The sequence below is a fragment of the Erpetoichthys calabaricus genome, chromosome 3 (assembly GCF_900747795.2).
Source record: "Erpetoichthys calabaricus chromosome 3, fErpCal1.3, whole genome shotgun sequence".
Lineage (NCBI taxonomy): Eukaryota > Metazoa > Chordata > Cladistia > Polypteriformes > Polypteridae > Erpetoichthys > Erpetoichthys calabaricus.
Window position 1 is genome coordinate 92,221,276 of NC_041396.2, and position 20,028 is coordinate 92,241,303.

General features: G+C 38.6%; 1 protein-coding gene across 3 annotated transcripts in view; it reads right to left on the bottom strand.

The window, feature by feature from the left end:
* The window catches only part of LOC114649309 (polymeric immunoglobulin receptor-like), a 178,635-nt gene that overhangs the window by 75,334 nt on the left and 83,273 nt on the right, over positions 1-20,028 (bottom strand). For all 3 annotated transcript variants that reach the window (XM_051925650.1, XM_028798812.2, XM_051925651.1), the window contains exons 2-4: positions 19,389-19,721; positions 11,879-12,196; positions 11,247-11,582 (exon numbers count right to left, since the gene is read on the bottom strand). In XM_051925650.1, the coding sequence (XP_051781610.1) occupies positions 11,247-11,582; positions 11,879-12,196; positions 19,389-19,721 (987 nt within the window). The remainder of the gene's footprint in view (positions 1-11,246; positions 11,583-11,878; positions 12,197-19,388; positions 19,722-20,028) is intronic.

Below are 20,028 nucleotides of genomic sequence, written 5' to 3' on the forward strand. Positions count from 1 at the left end.
AACACCCATACACCACCACGCCTTCCCAGCATTCCACGTTTCTAATTTCCTGTCTGCCACTTTAAATTGTCCATCCACCCATCCTTCTTTGTCTTATGATTTTGGAAAAAATATTCAACCTGAATTTTTTGTTTCAGTATACGGGGCTAAAAACCCCAAACCTTGCTCATTGTGTCTTTGATTTATTACAGTATATATATAGGTAATATAGTAAAGGTCATCCCTGCATAGAGTTTGCATGTTCTCCCAGTGTCTACGTGGGTTTTCTCCAGGTGCTCCAGTTTCCTCTCACTGTCCAAAGACATGTGTGTCAGGTGCATTGCCAATCCTTAATTGTCCCTAGTGGGTGTTTGTGTGCCCAGCGGTGGGCTGGCGCTCTGCCCAGGATTTATTCCTGCCTTGTGCCCTGTGTTGGCTGGGATTGGCTCCAGCAGACCCTCGTGACCCTGTAGTTAGGATATAGCGGGTTGGATAATGGATGGATGGATGGAGCTCCACATGCCTGGTTTAAATCTTATCTCTCAGATCGTACACAGTTTGTACAATTAAAATAATTCAGATCACAAGTTTTCCCAGTTGTTAATGGTGTTCCCCAGGGCTCTGTCTTAGGTCCCCTTCTATTTCTTATTTACTTTTTGCCCCTTGGTCATATCTTTAGGAAATTGTATATTCATTTTCACTGTTATGATGATGACACCCAGCTCTATCTGTCTATTAAGCCTGATTCCACTCTTCCATCTTCTTCCCTCTCTGACTGCCTGCATGAAGTTAAATCAAGGCTGTCTGCTAATTTTCATAAATTAAATAGTAATAAAACAGAAGTTCTTAGGGTAGGAACTAAATCTGATTTGGATAAATGTGATAATACTTAATTGACTATTGATAATTCTCTAATCTCTTCTTCCTCCCATGTTAAGGGCTTAGTTGTTATTCTCAATAGTACCTTAAAATTCAAGGCGCATATTAATAATGTTACTCGGTCTGCATATTTCCATCCACATAATATCAGCTGTTTACTTTCATCTCTTTCACTCTACCAACACTGCTATTCTTGTTCATGCTCTGGTTACATCTCGTATTGATTATTTGAATTTTGTTTTCTGGTCTTCCTCAAAAACTCCTTTACAAAATTCAATTGATTCAGAATGCTGCAGCTCGCATTATTATTACCAGAACCCCTTACACAGAACACATTACTCCAGTCCTTCAGCAGCTTCACTGGCTCCCTATTAAATACAGCATTGGTTTTAAGATTCTGCTTAGTACTTACAAGACCCTCCAAAATATGGCACCTCCTTATCTTTCTGATCTTCTTCACATCTCCATTACTTCTCGTATCCTTAGATCTTCTTCCTCTGTCAATCTTATTATACCTTGTGCTTGCTTGACTACTATGGGGATTAGAGCTTTCAGTCGAGAAGCCCCTTGCCTCTGGAATTCACTCCCAGAAGACATTCATAATATTGACTATCTCCTACCTTTAAATCTCATCTTAAAATGTATCTTTTAAAGCTGACTTATTCTGTGTGATAATTTTAGTTGATAAATTTAAATTTATTATTGTATTTATTCTGGTTTTATTATACAGTGATCCCTCGCTATATCGCGCTTCGCCTTTCGTGGCTTCACTCTATCGCGGATTTTATATGTAAGCATATTTTAAATATATATTGCGGATTTTTTTGCTGGTTCGCAGATTTCTGACGACAATGGGTCTTTTAATTTCTGGTACATGCTTCCTCAGTTGGTTTGCCCAGTTGATTTCATACAAGGGATGCTATTGGCAGATGGCTGAGAAGCTACCCAACTTACTTTTCTCTTTCTCTCTCTTGCACTTTCTCTGATCCTGACGTAGGGGGTGTGAGCAGGGGGGCTGTTCGCACACCTAGACGATACGGATGCTCGTCTAAAAATGCTGAAAGATTATCTTCACGTTGCTACCTTCTGTGCAGCTGCTTAGTGAAGCGACATGCTGCACGGTGCTTTGCATACTTAAAAGCTCGAAGGGCACGTATTGATTTTTGCATGTTTGTTTTTCTCTGTCTCTCTCTATCTCTCTCTCTCTCTCTCTCTCCCTGCTCCTGACGGAGGGGGTGTGAGCTACCGCCTTCAACAGCTTTGTGCCGCGGTGCTTCGCATACTTAAAAGCCAAACAGCCCTATTGATTTGTTTGCTTTCTCTGTCTTTATGACAGTCTCTGCTCCTGACGCACACTCCTTTGAAGAGGAAGATATGTTTGCATTCTTTTAATTGTGAGACAGAACTGTCATCTCTGTCTTGTCATGGAGCACAGTTTAAAACTTTTGAAAAAGAGACAAATGTTTGTTTGCAGTGTTTTGAATAACGTTCCTGTCTCTCTACAACCTCCTGTGTTTTCTGCGCAAATCTGTGACCCAAGCATGACAATATAAAAATAACCATATAAACATATGGTTTCTACTTCGCGGATTTTCTTATTTCGCAGGTCGCTCTGGAACACAACCCCCGCGATGGAGGAGGGATTACTGTAATGTATTATTTTATTAATTTTATGTTGTGACTATTGTTATTAATTTGCTCTGTAAGGTGTCCTTGTGCGCCTTGAAAGGATAAGTTCTGTCACTAGTTATACACTTCCTAATACCTAAACTGTGAGGGTGGCATTGATTTACTCACTGCTAGCTTTCACTACCCAGCCCTCCTTCACATGCAGTTTCCGTTTGTCAGTGCATGGATCTGAGATGCTGCTCTGAACTTTCCTACTGAATTTGGTAAGAAACTTACAACAGCTAAAGACTTATCCTTCACTATAGTTACTGCACTTCACTTACTGTGATAACAATACCGTAATACATTTGCTGGCTTTATCTTAACAATTAAGATACAATTAATAGCTCTCAGGATCACAGTAGGTGTACTTATGGTTTGATGAAGGTGATGATTTGTTCCTATGCTAGTTGACTTTCTCTGCACACTTGGAAAGATCAACAAGCGCATTATTCTTTCATTGTTCAGGAGCTCTTCTCCTTCTCCTCCTTGATCACACCTTCTGGTTGCAGTTTTCTCTTTGAGGTTTTTAAATACAAAGTCCTCGATTGCTAGGAAAGTTACGTTTACTAGAGCAATTAATGATCAGTCAGCTCCTGTTGTTTATAAGACGAATGTGTGGTTTTTATGTATGGTCTCTCTCTGCTCACACTTGCTATTCATCAGCAAGGTTTGGTCTAATGACAAAGTTGTCCCACTCTAATACAGAAAAGTATTCTACCCTTCCAGTCCAGCATGCAGTTACCCTTTGGAGTAAAATTAATTACTCCAACCTTTGTTGCAACCACACCCTTGACATAGAAATACCTGCTATAGAGCATAGAACTTGTAGCCAGATTAAGAGCAGTGGGCTTGATAAAGAGAATCCAGGTTTGGGATGTGCAAGAGTTTGGATAGGCAGCAGTGGTTGTCTTGCCATTGTTTTCTTAGATGCACATGAGCCTATCCTTTTGGTTGACATTTGGTACATCCCTCCCTCCTTTGATGCACACCAATTTCCTTAAAGGGCTAACAGGTCTACTGAGGACGCTGTTGCTGCTGCTCTCCATGCTACCCTGTCCCATCTGGAGCACCAGGGGAGCTACGCACGTCTCCTCTTTATTTATTTTTATCTCTGCTTTTAACACCATCCTCCCTCACAGATTGGTGGGCAAGCTGCTAGCCCTGGCACTCCCGTATTCCACCTGTATATGGATTAAAGACTTCCTGACAGACTACACACAAAGGGTTAGGGTGGGCCCTCACATCTGGCCCTCCTCAGGGGTGTGTGCTGAGTCCCCTGCTCTTCACGCTGTACACACATGACTGCGCCCCTGCCCACCACAGCAACACCATTGTCAAATTTGCAGATGACACCACTGTGGTGGGGCTCATCTCTGGGGAGGATGAATCTGCCTACAGGGATGAAGTGGAGCTACTGACAGCATGGTGCACTGACTACAACCTGCTCCTGAACACAAGTAAGACCAAGGAGCTCGTTGTAGACCTCAGGAAAAAGAAAATGGACATCAAACCACTCTACATCGGAAGGGACTGTGTGGAGAGGGTGTTAGACTTCCGCTTCCTGGGAGTCCACATCATGGAAGACCTGCCCTGGAGTTTGAACACAGCTGAGCTGGAGAAGAAGGCTCAGCAGAGACTTTATTTTCTGAGAGTCCTCAGGAAAAATGACATCCCCCAAAAACTGCTGGTGTCCTTCTATCGAGAGTATCCTGTGCTACTGCCTCTGCGTGTGGTTTTCCAGCTGAACAACAGCGCAGAGAAAACACTTCAGTGGATTGCAAAGACAGGACAGCAGATCATCGACTGTTCTTTAACCTCTCTGGATGAACTGCACAGCTTTTGCTGCCTCAGGAAAGCAGAAAACATCTTAAAAGACTCCTCACACCCTGCTCATGACATGTTCCAACTGTTGCCATCAGGCAAAAGATATAGGAGCATCAAAACAAAGATTAATAGACCGAATAACAGTTTCTACCCTGTTGCTATTAGGGCACTGAATGCCACCTAATCACCTCCAATGCATCAGTGCAATAGATGACATCTTGTGCAATAGTATTCATGTGCAATTAAGGTTTTATGTTGCATGTTTTTGTTCTACCTTATTTCTTTTTATCCTTTCTTATCTTTTTTTTAATTATATTTTATTTATATTTTGACACCGCAGGGACTGCACCTAATTTCGTTGTATTTGTTACAATGACAATAAAGATATTCTGATTCTGATACATACTTTTGTCTGTGAAGGTTGAGAGTCATTAAATTATAGCTCTTTGATTGAGCCATATATCTAACTGGTACCATTTGAAGACAGCTGTGAGAAGGTGACTGAATATATTATTAGATAAGGCACAGATGTCGCATTCCAAAGAGAGGCCCAGTCAAGAAGAAGATGATATTAAGAATGTCTGCCAAGTAGGTATCTTCCAAGCATAGCAAAACGGGTAATGCCAGTCTGTCCTACATTTCCCAACTTTTTCATTCTGATACTGCTTTGAAATATACATACTCAAACACTATGGAAAGAGTTATTCAGGAATGAACCTACACTTTCTTGATTTGCTACAAAGGTGACCACCTGTTAGAATTCTTCATGCCATGGTTTACTCTGTACATCAATTGCCATTGCCTTATCACCAACAACCGCGAAGTAGAAATTCTGTGGTTCACCATTCTTTTGAATATGGTATCAGTGCAGGAGCTACCTGAAGGCTGAGATGATAATGTCAGTTGCTAATTTCCAAAACTATCATACATGCATATTTAAATATTTTGACCATCTTAAATATAAACAATATTTAATATTTATAATCTTTGAATAACAGTGCCTTAAATATGTCATCTTATTAACACATTTCTTCTACTACATGCAGGTCAGACACTTCATTTTGTGCTTCATATTTAAAGCTTCTCTTACGTTACATTAAGTTAAACTTTCAGTCAGTGATAAACATGCAGATAGCATATACAGAATATGCCAGTGCTTTCAAATTATTAAGTGTCTCGACCACCTGAAGGAATACTAAGAACAGGACCTTTCAATACAATTTCCAGATAATCAGTGGTAGTCATCTCTAGATAAAATATGCTCTTCTTCAATTTGTGTGAAACAAAATATAACAGGTTAAAACTTAAATCACACACAAATCTTTCACAACACATACCATATCAAGATGTATCTGAGACAAGACACTAATTGTGAGGAACTCAGCCTGGCAACTGCTTCACTGAGTCAAATGTTTCGTGTTTTGCGAATGTTGCCTCATCATGCCTTACTGGAATAAAATCTTTGCCTGTCTATCAGGCAGTCTGTGTTCACCATAATCCCTGACTCCACTAACAACACTGTTTCGGGTAACACCTAACATGACATTATTGCTTAATAAACTGTCTAATTTGTTAGCTTACACTACATAGCTTGTATGCTATCTTATTTTGCTCAAATGGAAGATAAGGTGGCCCGGCATTACAATTTTCATAGGCTTCAGTGATTCTAGTGTTAAACCATATCTTATTATCAGCTCATTGTTATTATCTTTCTTGTTACGTATTTTTTGAACTAACTGAAATGATCTGAAATGATATCAATACTTGAAAATCTCTGCAATTTGTCACAAAATTCTTCCATTTCTGATTGATGAGGATCATAAGAGTTTTGCTAACAAATGACTGCCATGGCCACTTTTTTCTTCAATGGATATTATCAATATACAGACTTTTATTTTTAGCAAATCCCCGTAGCAATTCTCCCTTTTCATTTCATTCTCCATCTCAATGCTGTCCATCACGTCCTCAGTTCCATCTTATCCTCACATCCTGAAATATCACATTAACTTCAAATCCCCTGGTTTGCAATCCAGCAAAGTGCCTAACAGTCATAAGCCTGAATAAAGGAGACACTCTGACTATAGGTTCCTCCACAGTCATAACAAATGGAAATGAATTGATGCTGAAAAGGATGAAGAAAGAAATCTAACTTGATTGGATGATGACCAGTACGAAAAGGCACCACAGTCTTGGGGACTAGGGGTTTTGAAATTAAATGTGCTACAGAGTCCCATGCTGCAGCTTTGTGGACTAGGAACGGAATTCAATGCTGAAAGGTATGAGATACTGAAACAGAAACCAAGCAAAGTGAAGCATGACATTATTGACCTCTGCAAAGAAGGATGCAGTGGATGTGGAGAGGTTAAAAACTGTTAATTGATTTGGTCTAGAAATGGTAAGCATGACAAAGAAGTAGAAATGTTACCAAGTAAAATGACACAGAATGCACTGATGCAATATAATTGTGTGAATGAGCAAGTAACGTATGCCAAATTCCAAGGATACCCAAGAAATATGTGTTAGTAGTGTATGCACCAACAACATCTCACAGCTGTGAGGAAATAGAGACATTTTGCAATACACCAGAAGAAGTACTGTCAAAGGTTAAGAAAAGTGACTTCAACATCATATTTGAAGACTGGAATGCAAAGATAAGGATCAGTAATGTGGGATTTTTTTAAGAAAGGAAAATACTAAATATAAGTTTACTAGCAAAATACCTGCGCTTCGCAGTGGAGAAGTAGTGTGTTAAAGAGGTTATGTAAACATATATATACATATACATATATACATATATATACATATCTACATATACACATATCTACATATACATAGATGTTCCTGTGTAAACATGACTAAATAAAGAAACCTAACCTAACCTAACCTAACCTATATACATATATATATATATATATATATATATATATATATACACATATACACAGCCACATATATATACATATATATATACACATATCAACATATATATACACATACATATACACACATACATACACACACACATATACATATATACATATACACATACATACATAGTGCATTGTAACACGGGCTGTGATTGTTACATGTGAGGGGGACGACAAATCACAGCTTCCCGCTTTCTAATCGGGCCTGTGATTGGTGCTTTGACTGATGCCCAGATCCCACAGTATCTCCCCTTAGGAGAGGCGTTAGGCAAGTGTAATTGAATAGCGGTGCTGCAAGTTTAGCTTATTGACTGAAAGGGGCTTTCATAAAAAAAGTTAGGGCTTTGCTACAGGATACACCCTCCACAAGTTAAGGAAGTAAAAATAAAGGTATATATTTCTGTTTAATTTAAACCTTTTAAGTTTGTATGCGGGCAGCATGGTGGCGCAGTGAAAGGTGCCAGTTAGGAGACCCGGGTTCACTTCCCTGCATGGAGTTTGAATGTTCTCCCCGTGTCTGTCTGGGTTTCCTCCGGATACTCCAGTTTCCTCCCACAGTCCAAAGACATGCAGGTTATACTAAATTGTCCCTGGTGTGTGGGTGTGTGTGGGTGTGTGCGCCCTGCGGTGGGCTGGCACCTTGCCCGGGGTTTGTTTCCTGCCTTGTGCCCTGTGTTGGCAGGGATTGGCTCCTGTATTTAGGATATAGCGGGTTGGATAATGGATGGATGGATGGATGGACATTTGTATGCATAGCCCCATTTGCCCGTTTTCGTTTTTTTTTCTTTCTTCAGTAATATTTCAGCAAACCCGGAGCTTGTCAATTCAAATCCTGGTACTGACACCACTGTGTGACCCTGAGGAAGTCACTTCACCTGCCTGTGCTGCAAAAAATAAAAGTAATGTAACAAATTGTACCTCAGATGTTGCAAGTTGCTGGAATAAAAGCATAAGTCAAACAGATAAATATGTATTATACACATAGGAACTATTCATTTATTTTCAGTTAAGTCATCTGCAGCAAACCTTTATAAATGAGGGTTTCTCTTTTTTAGATAGTGCAAACTGTTTCTTTTTCATTGAGGTTTTCTCTTGGAGAGCTTTTTTCATTTCATTGAAAATTAAAGTAGCAGCTGCCAAAATATGTAGCTTTCTTATTAATTTTTCAACATTATGTAAAATAACTTTATAAAGTAACATAAAAGGTTTAAATACTGGTTATCCTTTTACACTAAAATATTACTAAAGAGATACAAAAAAGTAAAATGCATATGTTGTTTTTCTTTAAGGAGATTAAATATTACTGAAGAAAGAAAAAAAAAAAAACTAAAACAGCCAAATGGGGCTATGCATATGAACTTAAAAGGTTTAAATAAAACAGAAATATATACCTTTTATTTTTACTTCCTTAACTTGTGGAAGGTGTATCCTGTAGCAAAGCCCTAACTTTTTTTGTGAAAGCCTATTTCAGTCAATAACTCTTAAAAAAAGGTGTAAAGATATTGACAATAAGCTACGCAAACCCACCAAGACATGGAATCGTGTAAATCAAGGCGCTGCGCTACCTTCTTCCAGATCAGCCCCAAGGCGTTCATATTTTTCCAAAGCAGTTCTGGTCTTCATCGGCATCTGTAGCTGAGTCGAAAAACACCATCGCATACTATTAGTTAACGATTAAACACTTTTCTATATGTATTGTAAGCATACAATACAACTGATAATATGCTGCGCTTATTTATCTGGTGTACAGACATTTTTTGCGCGTTTAACGGCTGAAATCCAACGTGGTTTGTGCCCTTCAGATTGAAAACAGTTTGTATTTACCTTTTTAATAAAAGGCGAGCTTTTAAGCCTGAGAAATCAGCCCGTAAATGCACACGTTTAATTGCACATGTGTTAATATGTATGCTTACACAGTATTAAAAGACAATCAACAGTTAACGTCATTTACCTTCGTTCCCGCGTTTGACTCGTGCTGTAAATTCTTACTGTTAAATATAATTGACGAATAATTTGGTGAATGAACTTGTGAAGAAGGTGGAGCTGGAGTATTATGTCACTTCATTAACGAAAATGCCGTGATGTGCGGAAGGGCGGGGTGAGTGTGGGGGTTGACAGAGAATGTTTTCTTCAGCGCTCTTTGGGGCTCTTCTTTGTTTTCAGTTCACGTGATTACGTAGGAGGCGTGATGACGCGATACGCGACTCCGCCTCTTCCATTACAGTATATGGACAAAAAAGAGGTTCCAGTTATGACGATTACGCATAGAATTTCGAAATGAAACCTGCCTAACTTTTGTAAGTAAGCTGTAAGGAATGAGCCTGCCAAATTTCAGCCTTCCACCTACACGGGAAGTTGGAGAATTAGTGATGAGTGAGTGAGTGAGTGAGTGAGTGAGTGAGTGAGTGAGTGAGTGAGTGAGTGAGTGAGTGAGTGAGTGAGTGAGGGCTTTGCCTTTTATTAGTATAGTATAGATTGACCATCATATGATTATGAGACATACCTTCTGATGAAAATCTGGAAGTAGAGGCAGCTCAATACACAGCTCCTAATAGTATCATTTTTGTTGTGCAGCCATTTCCTGAATTGAACTGTAAAATCTTTGTGCAGTACATGACTTGTAACTGGCCCAAATCATTAGGATTACACACTCATATTTAAACAATTAATTGTTCAATATTTCATTTTTACTCAATTAACTGTGAATGACTCCCATTTGTTTATCTGGAGAGAGACGTGTTATAAATTTTATAGTTCAGATAGCATCTCTTCATCCACTGTGAATTTTAGGAGACACTCTTCACCTCCTACACCTACTGACTTATAAATGATGTCACTGTAAACAGGGTGGAATCATTTAAATTTCTTGACACAACTATCACTCACAGTCTGAACTGGGATTAAAATAAAACCACTCTCACCAAGAAAGCTCAGCAGCTTATGTTTTTTCTTCAGACTAAAAAAGTTTAACTTGTCCCAATCAGTGCTGGTTTTGAATTGTCTACCAATAAAAACAACTTTGTTTTTAGATCTCTATATATGAAAAATATAGGTTCTGCAAAGCTTTGTGTCTTTATGTCAAAGAAAGAGTAAAACAGACTTTGCAAAAACTCTAGAAAATCAAGCCAAAGGATCCCATAAATAAAATGCAAACCAGGTCCTTCTTCCAAAACAAACACAAGCAAAGACACGGCCAACATAATCAAACCTTTCATACATTCATATATTCATCCATTTCCTAATATGCTTATTTAATTTAGGATTACTCAAAGAAGTTGTGAGAAATGCTAATTTAAAATAAACTCATAAATAAAATACTGGATATTTTGGGGAGTTAATGATACTGATAATTTAAATAAGTCATTTACATCACCATTTTACTAAATAATCAGCATATTTTTTAACAAGTTTTCCTTTAGTGTGCTTCATTGTATCTTCTCTGAGAAAATAAAGTTTCCACTGTTTGACAGAACAGTCGTTTCTTAAAACCACTTCTGTTGTGTTGCAATGTTTCACCAAAATGACTTCAGTGTCAGATATAAAACTTGGTAGGCTTTGCTTATCTCCTTTTTTTACTTTAACTTCAGATGTTGTTAATTTGTTTTATTTGAATTTCCACTCATACAGTATCTTGTTTTTCTTTTTCAGTGTCCATCAGTATACTATGAGGATAACTGTCAAACACTTGTCCACCCATGGATGTCTTAGCTTTGTGGTTCACTAATGTCCCATGGATATGTTCATTGACTGCACTGTTTTATCTGAACCAGATGCCAGCTTCTACTTTGTCAGACTTGAAAATGCAGAAAATGAAATCCTTAAAACAACCATATACTCATGAAATAATTTATTTGAACCATCATCAGAAAAATTAATTCTCAATTAAATTCTATTTTAATTTCCATTTCCATATTTCATTTTAAACTGTCTCTTATTACAGGAATTAACATAGTAAAGTCCCCTTACCTTTGACCTGGACATATACTGAAGTGGTTTCATCACGGAATGATCCATCACTCAGGAAAGTACGTTCAATCCCACATTGGTACAGTCCCTCATCCTCTTTCTTTAGTTCCTTCATTATCACAGTGAACTCTTTAGATGATTTATTGTCACTTATAGATTTTCTCTCTTTTTCTGAGTTATGGTTTGTTGTGACCAGTGTACTGCATGAAATTAGGTTTTCTTTGCACCAGTACTTTTTGTGATCTCTGTAACCGTCACTGTAAAGACACACAATGCTCACAGAGCTCCCAATCTTTCCAGTTACCCGCTTGGGTCCTACCAAACTCTGCACAGCACCTAAAACAAACAGACAAAGAACAACGTGGCTTGCTCATACAATAAATTACTTATTTCATATGTGATGACTAACTTTATCTAGTTGAACATGAAATTAAAAATAGAATAAAAACTGTGAAATTAAATGGAGTTTCTAGTCAACTCTTAGACCTATATTTCTTTGTTCAAACGCATCTACAGGTACACATATCAGATGTAATGTGGTATCTGTTTTGAGCAACCTCAATTCTTTTTTCTGTTTTACTTTAACTTTTATGTGACAGAAGATGCCACTTTAAAGAACAACCTTTCCTTACCTGTCACAGTGAGATATACAGGGTGAGTCTCATCAAAGTTGAGTGCTTTTATCCCACAACGGTACCAGCCTGCATCATTCTTCATGAGGGAGCGCATTGTCATGGTGATCTTTCTTCCTGATCTGTCATCTTTAATTGACATCCTCGTGTGTTTCTGAGAATTGTCAGTGCTGACCAGAGGGTAGCATGTAGAGTTCAACGTCCTACACCAGAACTTCTCTGCCTGCTCGTACCTCTTATCATAGGGACACTCCACAGTCACAGACGTTCCCATCAATCCTTTCATCATCTCTGGGCCTGACAGGTGGCCTTCAGCTCCTGTAACAAACACAAGAGTGGCTGTGTGGTCTGATCTTTCTGTTTTTTTCCATGTTTTCATGTTTCTGGTTTTATTTTATCAATACGGTTATTTTAATCTGGAACATTAGCAAACATAAATATACATTCATTAAAAAAGCAGAATGTATGTTTGACAAAACCAGCACAAACATCCTGTATATGACAGACAAAGACAGAGAAAATGTGTTTAGTTTAAAAACATCTAATGTACACTCTGTGGCCATTTTGTTACCCCTGTTAGTTAACCCAAATAGCCTGCTCTTCTAAACAGTCAATCACTTGTATGCCATTTAAAGTATATAACTTGCAGACATAGTTTTTTTTCAAGAGGCTTACTCATAGCTCAACCAAACATTAGAATAGCTAAGACACGCAATCTAAACAAACTTAGTTTATTAATGTCATACATGGCACCTCCAGCATTTCAGAAAGAGCTGCCTTCCTTGGGTTTCACACACTGCAGTTAGAGTTTGCCAAAAAGCATTCAATAAGCAGCAGTTCTGTGGTTGAAATCACCTCATTAATAAGAGAGGTCAGAGGAAAATAGCTAAAATACTCAAAAAAACAGCTCTTAATGAAAGTGATGTGCAGAAAAACATCTCTGAACTTACAACAAGTTATAGCAAATTGGATGGGCTACAGCAGCACACAGGCACATGAAAAGTGATGCCAGAGATTTCTGAGAGAATTGAATAGACTTCCAATCCATTCATTTTCATAATCCTTATAAAAGAAACAAAAAATTCCACTCAGAGCATTAAGTAAAACATTCACAAAGTTTTTTTCACATATACAGCACATGCTAAAGGCTAAAAGCCTAGTGGCAAAAAAACTAAAGCTAACAAACAATACAGTCATGCACTGTGAAGCTTGTGTTAAGAGCAATCATTTCAAAAGAACTGTTTAAAGATGATGGCTAATTCACTGAGGACTTGTCAAACATTTAAAAAACATGCACAAATTCAGACAAAATTTGTGTTACAGAGCAAAGTATATTAAAGAACAAGTTTTTACTTTTGCCATAAATAAAGAATTTTAATTTATGTAGTTGCAATGTGCTTCCTACTGTCTGAAATGTATGCATGTGCGAAATAATCAGACATTTTATAAAAAGTGAGAATAACACTTAATCTACATATGTCCAATGACTCCATTCTCAAATAGCAATACAACAGGATGTTATCTATTAAAGTTTAGTCAAATTGAGACTAATTTGGAGTATGTAGTTTGTCACTTTTGTCTGTCAACCCTGACAATAGCATAATTAGCATAGAACATAAAACAATAAAACACAGAACAATTATCACAAAAGCTGTGACTTGTGGCTCAGGAGTACCAATTAAATATTTCACAACTGGTAATGAATAGAACGTTATTTACTGGTTGCCAGTATATAACTTAAAATTGAGAAACCACAGAGTATCATAAAGGTGATCACTAAATATAAAAATCAAAACAGAATACATATTTTACACAAAATATCAAAATAATGCACATTCAAATAAAACATTCATTTGCAGGTAACCAGCATTTACCTTTTGAACTTTTTTTCACAATGGCTGCCACTACAGCATATACCTTGTAATGCAGAACAACTAAAATCTTAAAATTACTGCAAACAACGGAAGCCATACATAATACTTGTTTCCCTAACATCTCTATTTCTTCTGAACACACATTGTGGCCTTTACAGGTTTTTGTCAATAACACCAGTATGCCAACCTTTGCTGGTTTCAGACATGAGTGCTGATGCGTGACTACACTGCCCCCAATACTAAACAGTCTCTTTGAAGGCAAAATCATGGCTGGTATGCGCAGGAATTTGCAAGCGAATTTGCTCAACATCAGAAAGTTAACATTGTGTATTAGCACTGTCAAATTTCCCAAAAAATAAGGTTTGAAGATTCAAAATTAAAATAAGTAAATATTCAAATATGTTCAAACTTTGATTAACGATGCTGAGTGTTACATGTACATTTATACTTGCTATGTTATACTTTACTATTATGGTAATGGCTGCAGCGTCGGCTAGAGCAAGAACAAACACCATCTTAAAAAAATTTCTAGTGGCTCTCAGACAACTTTAATGTAAAAAAAGAGTCATCAAAATCCCAAACAGAGTTATTTTCCATTTGCTTTAATTAGAAGATCATAGCATTAAACAAACAGTTAGGGGTCTTACGTTTAACCTAGCCACAAGGGATGCAAAAACTAGTATTTCTTCATGCCAGTCCAAAGCCCGGATATATAGGGAGGGTTACATCAGGAAGGGCATCCAGCGTAAAACTTTGCCAGAACATTATAAATTTCCATTACCGGATCGGTCAAGGCCCGGATGAACAACGACTGCCACCAGTACTGTTAGCCAAAATGTTGCTGGCAGATATTAGGTTACTGTTAGTTGAAGAAGGAGAAGAAGAGGGGAGAGATGTGACCGGAGGCAGGAGGAGAGGAGGAAGGTAAAGAGAGTGGAACTGAGGGTAGGAACTTTGAATGTTGGCAGTGTGACTGGTAAGTGGAGAGAGTTAACCAATATGATGGAGAGAAGGAAGGTTGATATATTGTGTGTGCAAGAGACTAAATTGTAGGGGAGTAAGACCAGTTGGATCAGAGGTGGATTCAAATTGTTCTATCATGGTGTGGATGGGAGGAGTGTTTTGGAAGTGAAAAAAGTGTCAGACAGAGTAGTGATTATGAAGCTAGAAATTGGGGAGGTGATGATGAATGTTGTTAATGCATATGCCCTGCAAGTTGGGTGTGCGGTGGATGAGAAAGAATATTTCTGGAGTGAGCTGGATGAAGTGATGGACAGTGTACCCAAATGACAGAAAGTGGATTTCAATGGATATGTTGGTGAAGAGAACAAAGGAGATGAGAAGGTGATGGGTAGGTATGGTGTCAAGGAAAGGAATGAAGAAGGTCAGATGAAAGTGGATTTTGTAAAAAGGATGGGCATGGCTATGGTGAATACATATTTAAAGAAGAGGGAGGAATATAGGGTGACGTACAAGAGTGGAGGAAAATGCACGCAGGTAAATTATATCCTATGCAAAAGAGTCAATCTGAAGGAGATTGAAGACTGCAAAGTGGTGGCAGGAGAAAGTGTAGTTAGACAACATAGAATGGTGGTCTGTAGGATGACGCTGGAGATCAAGAAGAAGAGGAAGAGAGTGAGGGCAAGGATCAAATGGTGGAAATTGAAAAAGGAAGACTGCAAGGTTGAGTTTAGGAAGACAGGCACTGGGTGGTAGTGAAGAGATGCCAGACATCTGGGCAACTACAGCAGAAGTTGGGTATGACGAGGATGGACAGGATTAGAAACAAGTACATTAGAGGGTCAGCTCAGTTTAGAAGGTTGGCAGACAAAGTCACAGAGGCGAGATTATGTTGGCTTGGACATGTGCAGAGGAGAGATGCTGGGTATATTGGGAAAAGGATGCTAAAGATAGAGCTGCCAAGTAAGAGGAAAAGAGGAAGGCCTAAAAGAAGGTTTATGAATGTGGTGAGAGAGGACATGCTGGTGATGGGTGTAACAGAGCAAGAGGCAGAAGACAGGAAATTATGTAAAAAGATGAATCACTCTGGCAACCCCTAACGGGAGCTTACAAGAGATGAAGTAGGGGTCTTAGATTTAAGAGTAAATGCAACAGAATTAAATACAAAATTATACTTTTACATAACTGGAGTGCTTAGAAAAACAGCTTACAGACCAAAGTTTAAGACAGGCCTTTCAATTTTTGTAAGAGGGCACTAATCAATATGAACTTGTAAGTTTAAATAAAGTGAATCCTTTTGCACTTTTTTTAACAAAATGAATACAGGATACAGCAATGAATCTGACTTGTGGATCAAACAGCACAACACTGGTGCAGAAAAAAATGTTTTGAAGGGGCCTAACTGTTAGTTTTACTAAAGAGAAAAACAAGCTAACCATTCAAAATTGCAAAACGTGTTATCATGGAAGTGAAGTGCAAAAATAGATCTGCAAAATACTACAGCTTTACATAGCATATCTGAAGTAATTTAATGCCGAAATTAGTGACTGTAGAATACAATTGAATGTCATCTTTTGCCTTCGTACAAGACCTTTTTTAAATAAATTTGAATTATATTCGAATAGCAACATTAGGTCTCACAGACCTACTGGTAATGAACGCTGCATAATATATGCCATACATTGCAGCCTTTAAGATTTGTTAATAGCATTCTTTCAAATTGTGATTATAATTTGAAATCAATGAATTGTTCATCCCTAGCATTAAGAACAGTCTGCTAATCGCCCCAAGATCCAGATGGAACATAGTGCCATACCTAAGCCTACCCTCCACGAGGCGAAACCATCAGTTGGATCCAAGGAGAAGCCCACACCCCTCCTCCGCTGTTACAAGTGTGAGGAGGTAGACCACACTGCACTATCATTGACCCACCTTGGTGACCCAATAGATTGTAGCAGGGTGTTAGGTGACAGGTATTGTTTCACTGCCAATCCCTTGACCTTTCCGTGAACTAGGGTGGATGTTATTAATGGGCACAAAGTCACAGCGATGATAGATTCTGGAAGTAACATTTCTATTGTTGTTCAATGTTTCCTGCTATCGAGACAGTGGAAAACAGGTATGAACAGTCTGACCAGCATTCATGGGGAAACTCATTGGTACAGGATCGCCTCTTTATAGTCCCTTCGTGCATATTGGGTTTGACATTGTAGGACCTCTTGAGCCTTCAGCCTTTGGCCAAAAATATATACCTGTGCTGGGGGATTATGCTATACAATATCTAGAGGCTATCCCCTTGAGAGTTACCAGTTCCAAAAATATACGGGAACTGGTTTTGCCTGTCAGCATCCCTGAGGAAGTCCTACTAGATTAGGGAACGCCCTTCTTCTTGGAGACTTTGAGGGAAGTTGCTAAATTTCTCAAAATGAAGTACTTGAAGACCTCAGTATATCATCCTTATATTGATGATCTAGCAGAGCGATTCAATCAACAGCTCAGACAAATGCTACGAAAGGTGGTCAGTGAGGATGGGAGGAACAGCTACTTCCCCTCTTTCTGTGTGTGCTTACCAGATGATCCCACAAGCCTGTACAGATTTCAGTAGGGTTACAGATTTAACAGTCTTTCATCGGCCTATTTAAGGAATGGATGTAGAGGTGGTTCTCTCCTACAAATACTTGGGGGTCCACATTAATGACAGGTTGGACTGGACTTGGAACACAAAGAATCTATGTAAGAAAGGGTATAGCAGGCACTCTTTCCTTAGATGACTGCATTCCTTTATTGTGAGAAATTACATTTTTCACATCTTCTATAACTGTGCTGGCCAGTGCAACTTTCTACGCTGTTGTGTGCTGGACTGGTAACATCATTTCAAGAGAAGCCCACTGAATCAATAGGCTAATTAAAAGGGCAAGCTCAGTTATAGTAGTATTCTGTACTCCCTGGAAGTAGTGGCAAAGGAGAGAATTAAAATGAAATGAGTGTCATTATGAACAATACCGCACATCTGATCTCTGACACAATAACACTGAGAACTTTCAGCCAATATATTATGCATCAGAAGTGTTGTCAAGAAAAGGGTACTGGGGCTTCTTTATTCCAACCTGAATATGTCTGCATAATGCCTCACTGTGATTATGACAGCCAAGTAAAAAATGTTTTTTATTTTTATTTTCTTGCATTATGGTCATTCTGGTGTGTGTTCAGACTAATGTGTGTGTATATATTTCTTTACTTACAGTACTTATTTATAAACATATTTGTTATTTATTTATATAAAGAGCTTTTGCAAAAAGACAAATTTCCACCTGGGGACAAAGAAAGTACTATCTATCTATCTATCTATCTATCTATCTATCTATCTATCTATCTATCTATCTATCTATCTATCTATCTATCTATCTATCTATCTATCTATCTATCTATCTATCTATCTATCTATCTATCTATCTATCTATCTATCTATCTATTGTGGGAGCCGGCCCGGACACAGAAAGTACAAACACCAACACATGTTTATTCATTATTTACATAAAGTGAAGCCCACACAACCCAGTGCCTCAGCACCAATCACCCCAAACTCCAGGCCTCTTTACAATGCCTCTCTCTCCCTGACCGTCTCCACTCCTCTCCTCCGAACTCCGTCCTCTTCCATCCGACTCCAGCCATCGAATGGAGGGAGGCGGCCCCTTTTATATTCACCCGGATGTGTTCCAGGTGCATCCCAATGAGACTTCTGCCAGCACTCCCTGGTGTGGTGGAAATGCCGGCTGCGCACCCGGAGGCACTCCAGGTGTCCCTGGTCTTCATCCCCCCAGCACTTCTGGGTGTGGTGGAAGTGCTGAGGGCCAGGGTTCTCCCGGCAACTGAGCACCCCCTGGCGGTGACCACGGGCCCCTATAGGGTTGAGCCTCCATGCTCCTTTCCCGTGGTCCCCATAGCCACCATGGCAGTCGCCCCCTCGTGGTCCGGAGGAGGCGTAATCCCTCCTTCAGTCCTTCTGGGTGTCCCGGCTTGGTACCGCCCCCAGCTGCTCTCCACACTATCTATATTTGATTCAGTACCAAACTATACTTCAGTTTAAATATAAATTTAAAATATGGCATCAACAATTTTAATGGTATATTTGTGCTTTCTAATGTTTCTAACAGTCTGTCTGATGTGTTTATTATGTAACATTACCTAATATACAAGGTGATTAAACCTGCTCATGCGGTGGTCTAATTTAGTAGGCAACTTTGTTTCCCTTCTCCAACTCCAAAAACTACACTGTAACTACCTTATTCTTGGTCTTGATCCATTGCTAGTCTGAAGCTTTGAATTAGACTGAATGTGCACTAATCCCCAAAGTCAGTCTTATTACCCTAAATACATACTAAGACCAGACCAGTACAAGATCATCCATAGCTCAGAGCACACTGCAACTGACCCATAATGTCCCATTTTTAAAACTTGTTTAAACTGAGCTCTACCATTTATGTTGACACTGCCTACATTTTAGAGTCAATTTTAAATGGCCCAACAATTCTATTTTTGCAGGCTATGTTAACATTGTCAGTACTGGCCAGCTTCATTTACAATAGAGAAAAGTGGAGCAACTCCAGGTGCTATGTTGAGTTAATACATTCAAGATAATGACCTGGAATGGTAACACTGAGAAACTTTCCTCTTACCTCTGATGGTGAGATGAACTGGATAAGTCACATCCTTATATGGGGGTTGCATCTCTATTCCACATTTGTACCATCCAGAGTCACTTGTCCTCAGGTTTCTCACTGACACTGTGAACTGCTTTTTCATTTTGTTGTCACTGATGGACATTCTCTGATCTTGCAAAGATTTCACAGATCCATCACTTTTAACCAAGACATTGCATGAAGATGTCCGTTTTTCACACCAGTACTTCACATCTTCTGTGTAGTTTTCACTGTATTGACATGTAATATTCACTGAATTCCCAGTCCAGCTGGTCACTTCCTTTGGTCCAGAAAGCCAAGTTTCAACACCTGCAACAAATATAGGAACAAATGCAAAGGGGCTGCAGGAGTTAAATTTAGGAAGATTAAAGTTTAAATTAAAATGTGATTAATGATTTTTTAATTTAAATTCATTCCTTTTGTAGGATGCTTAGCCTACAGCATACATGTAACTGTCTTTAGATTAACTGGAAACTGGATGGACTAAGCTTGTTTAGATAGATTGTCTACTTATTTTTTTAGCTTTAGCAGTTCAAGGGCTCATTTTAGCCAGCAATTCTCAAAATAATTTTAACATAAACTTGGTGACAGCATTCTTCTTAAGTTACATTTAGAC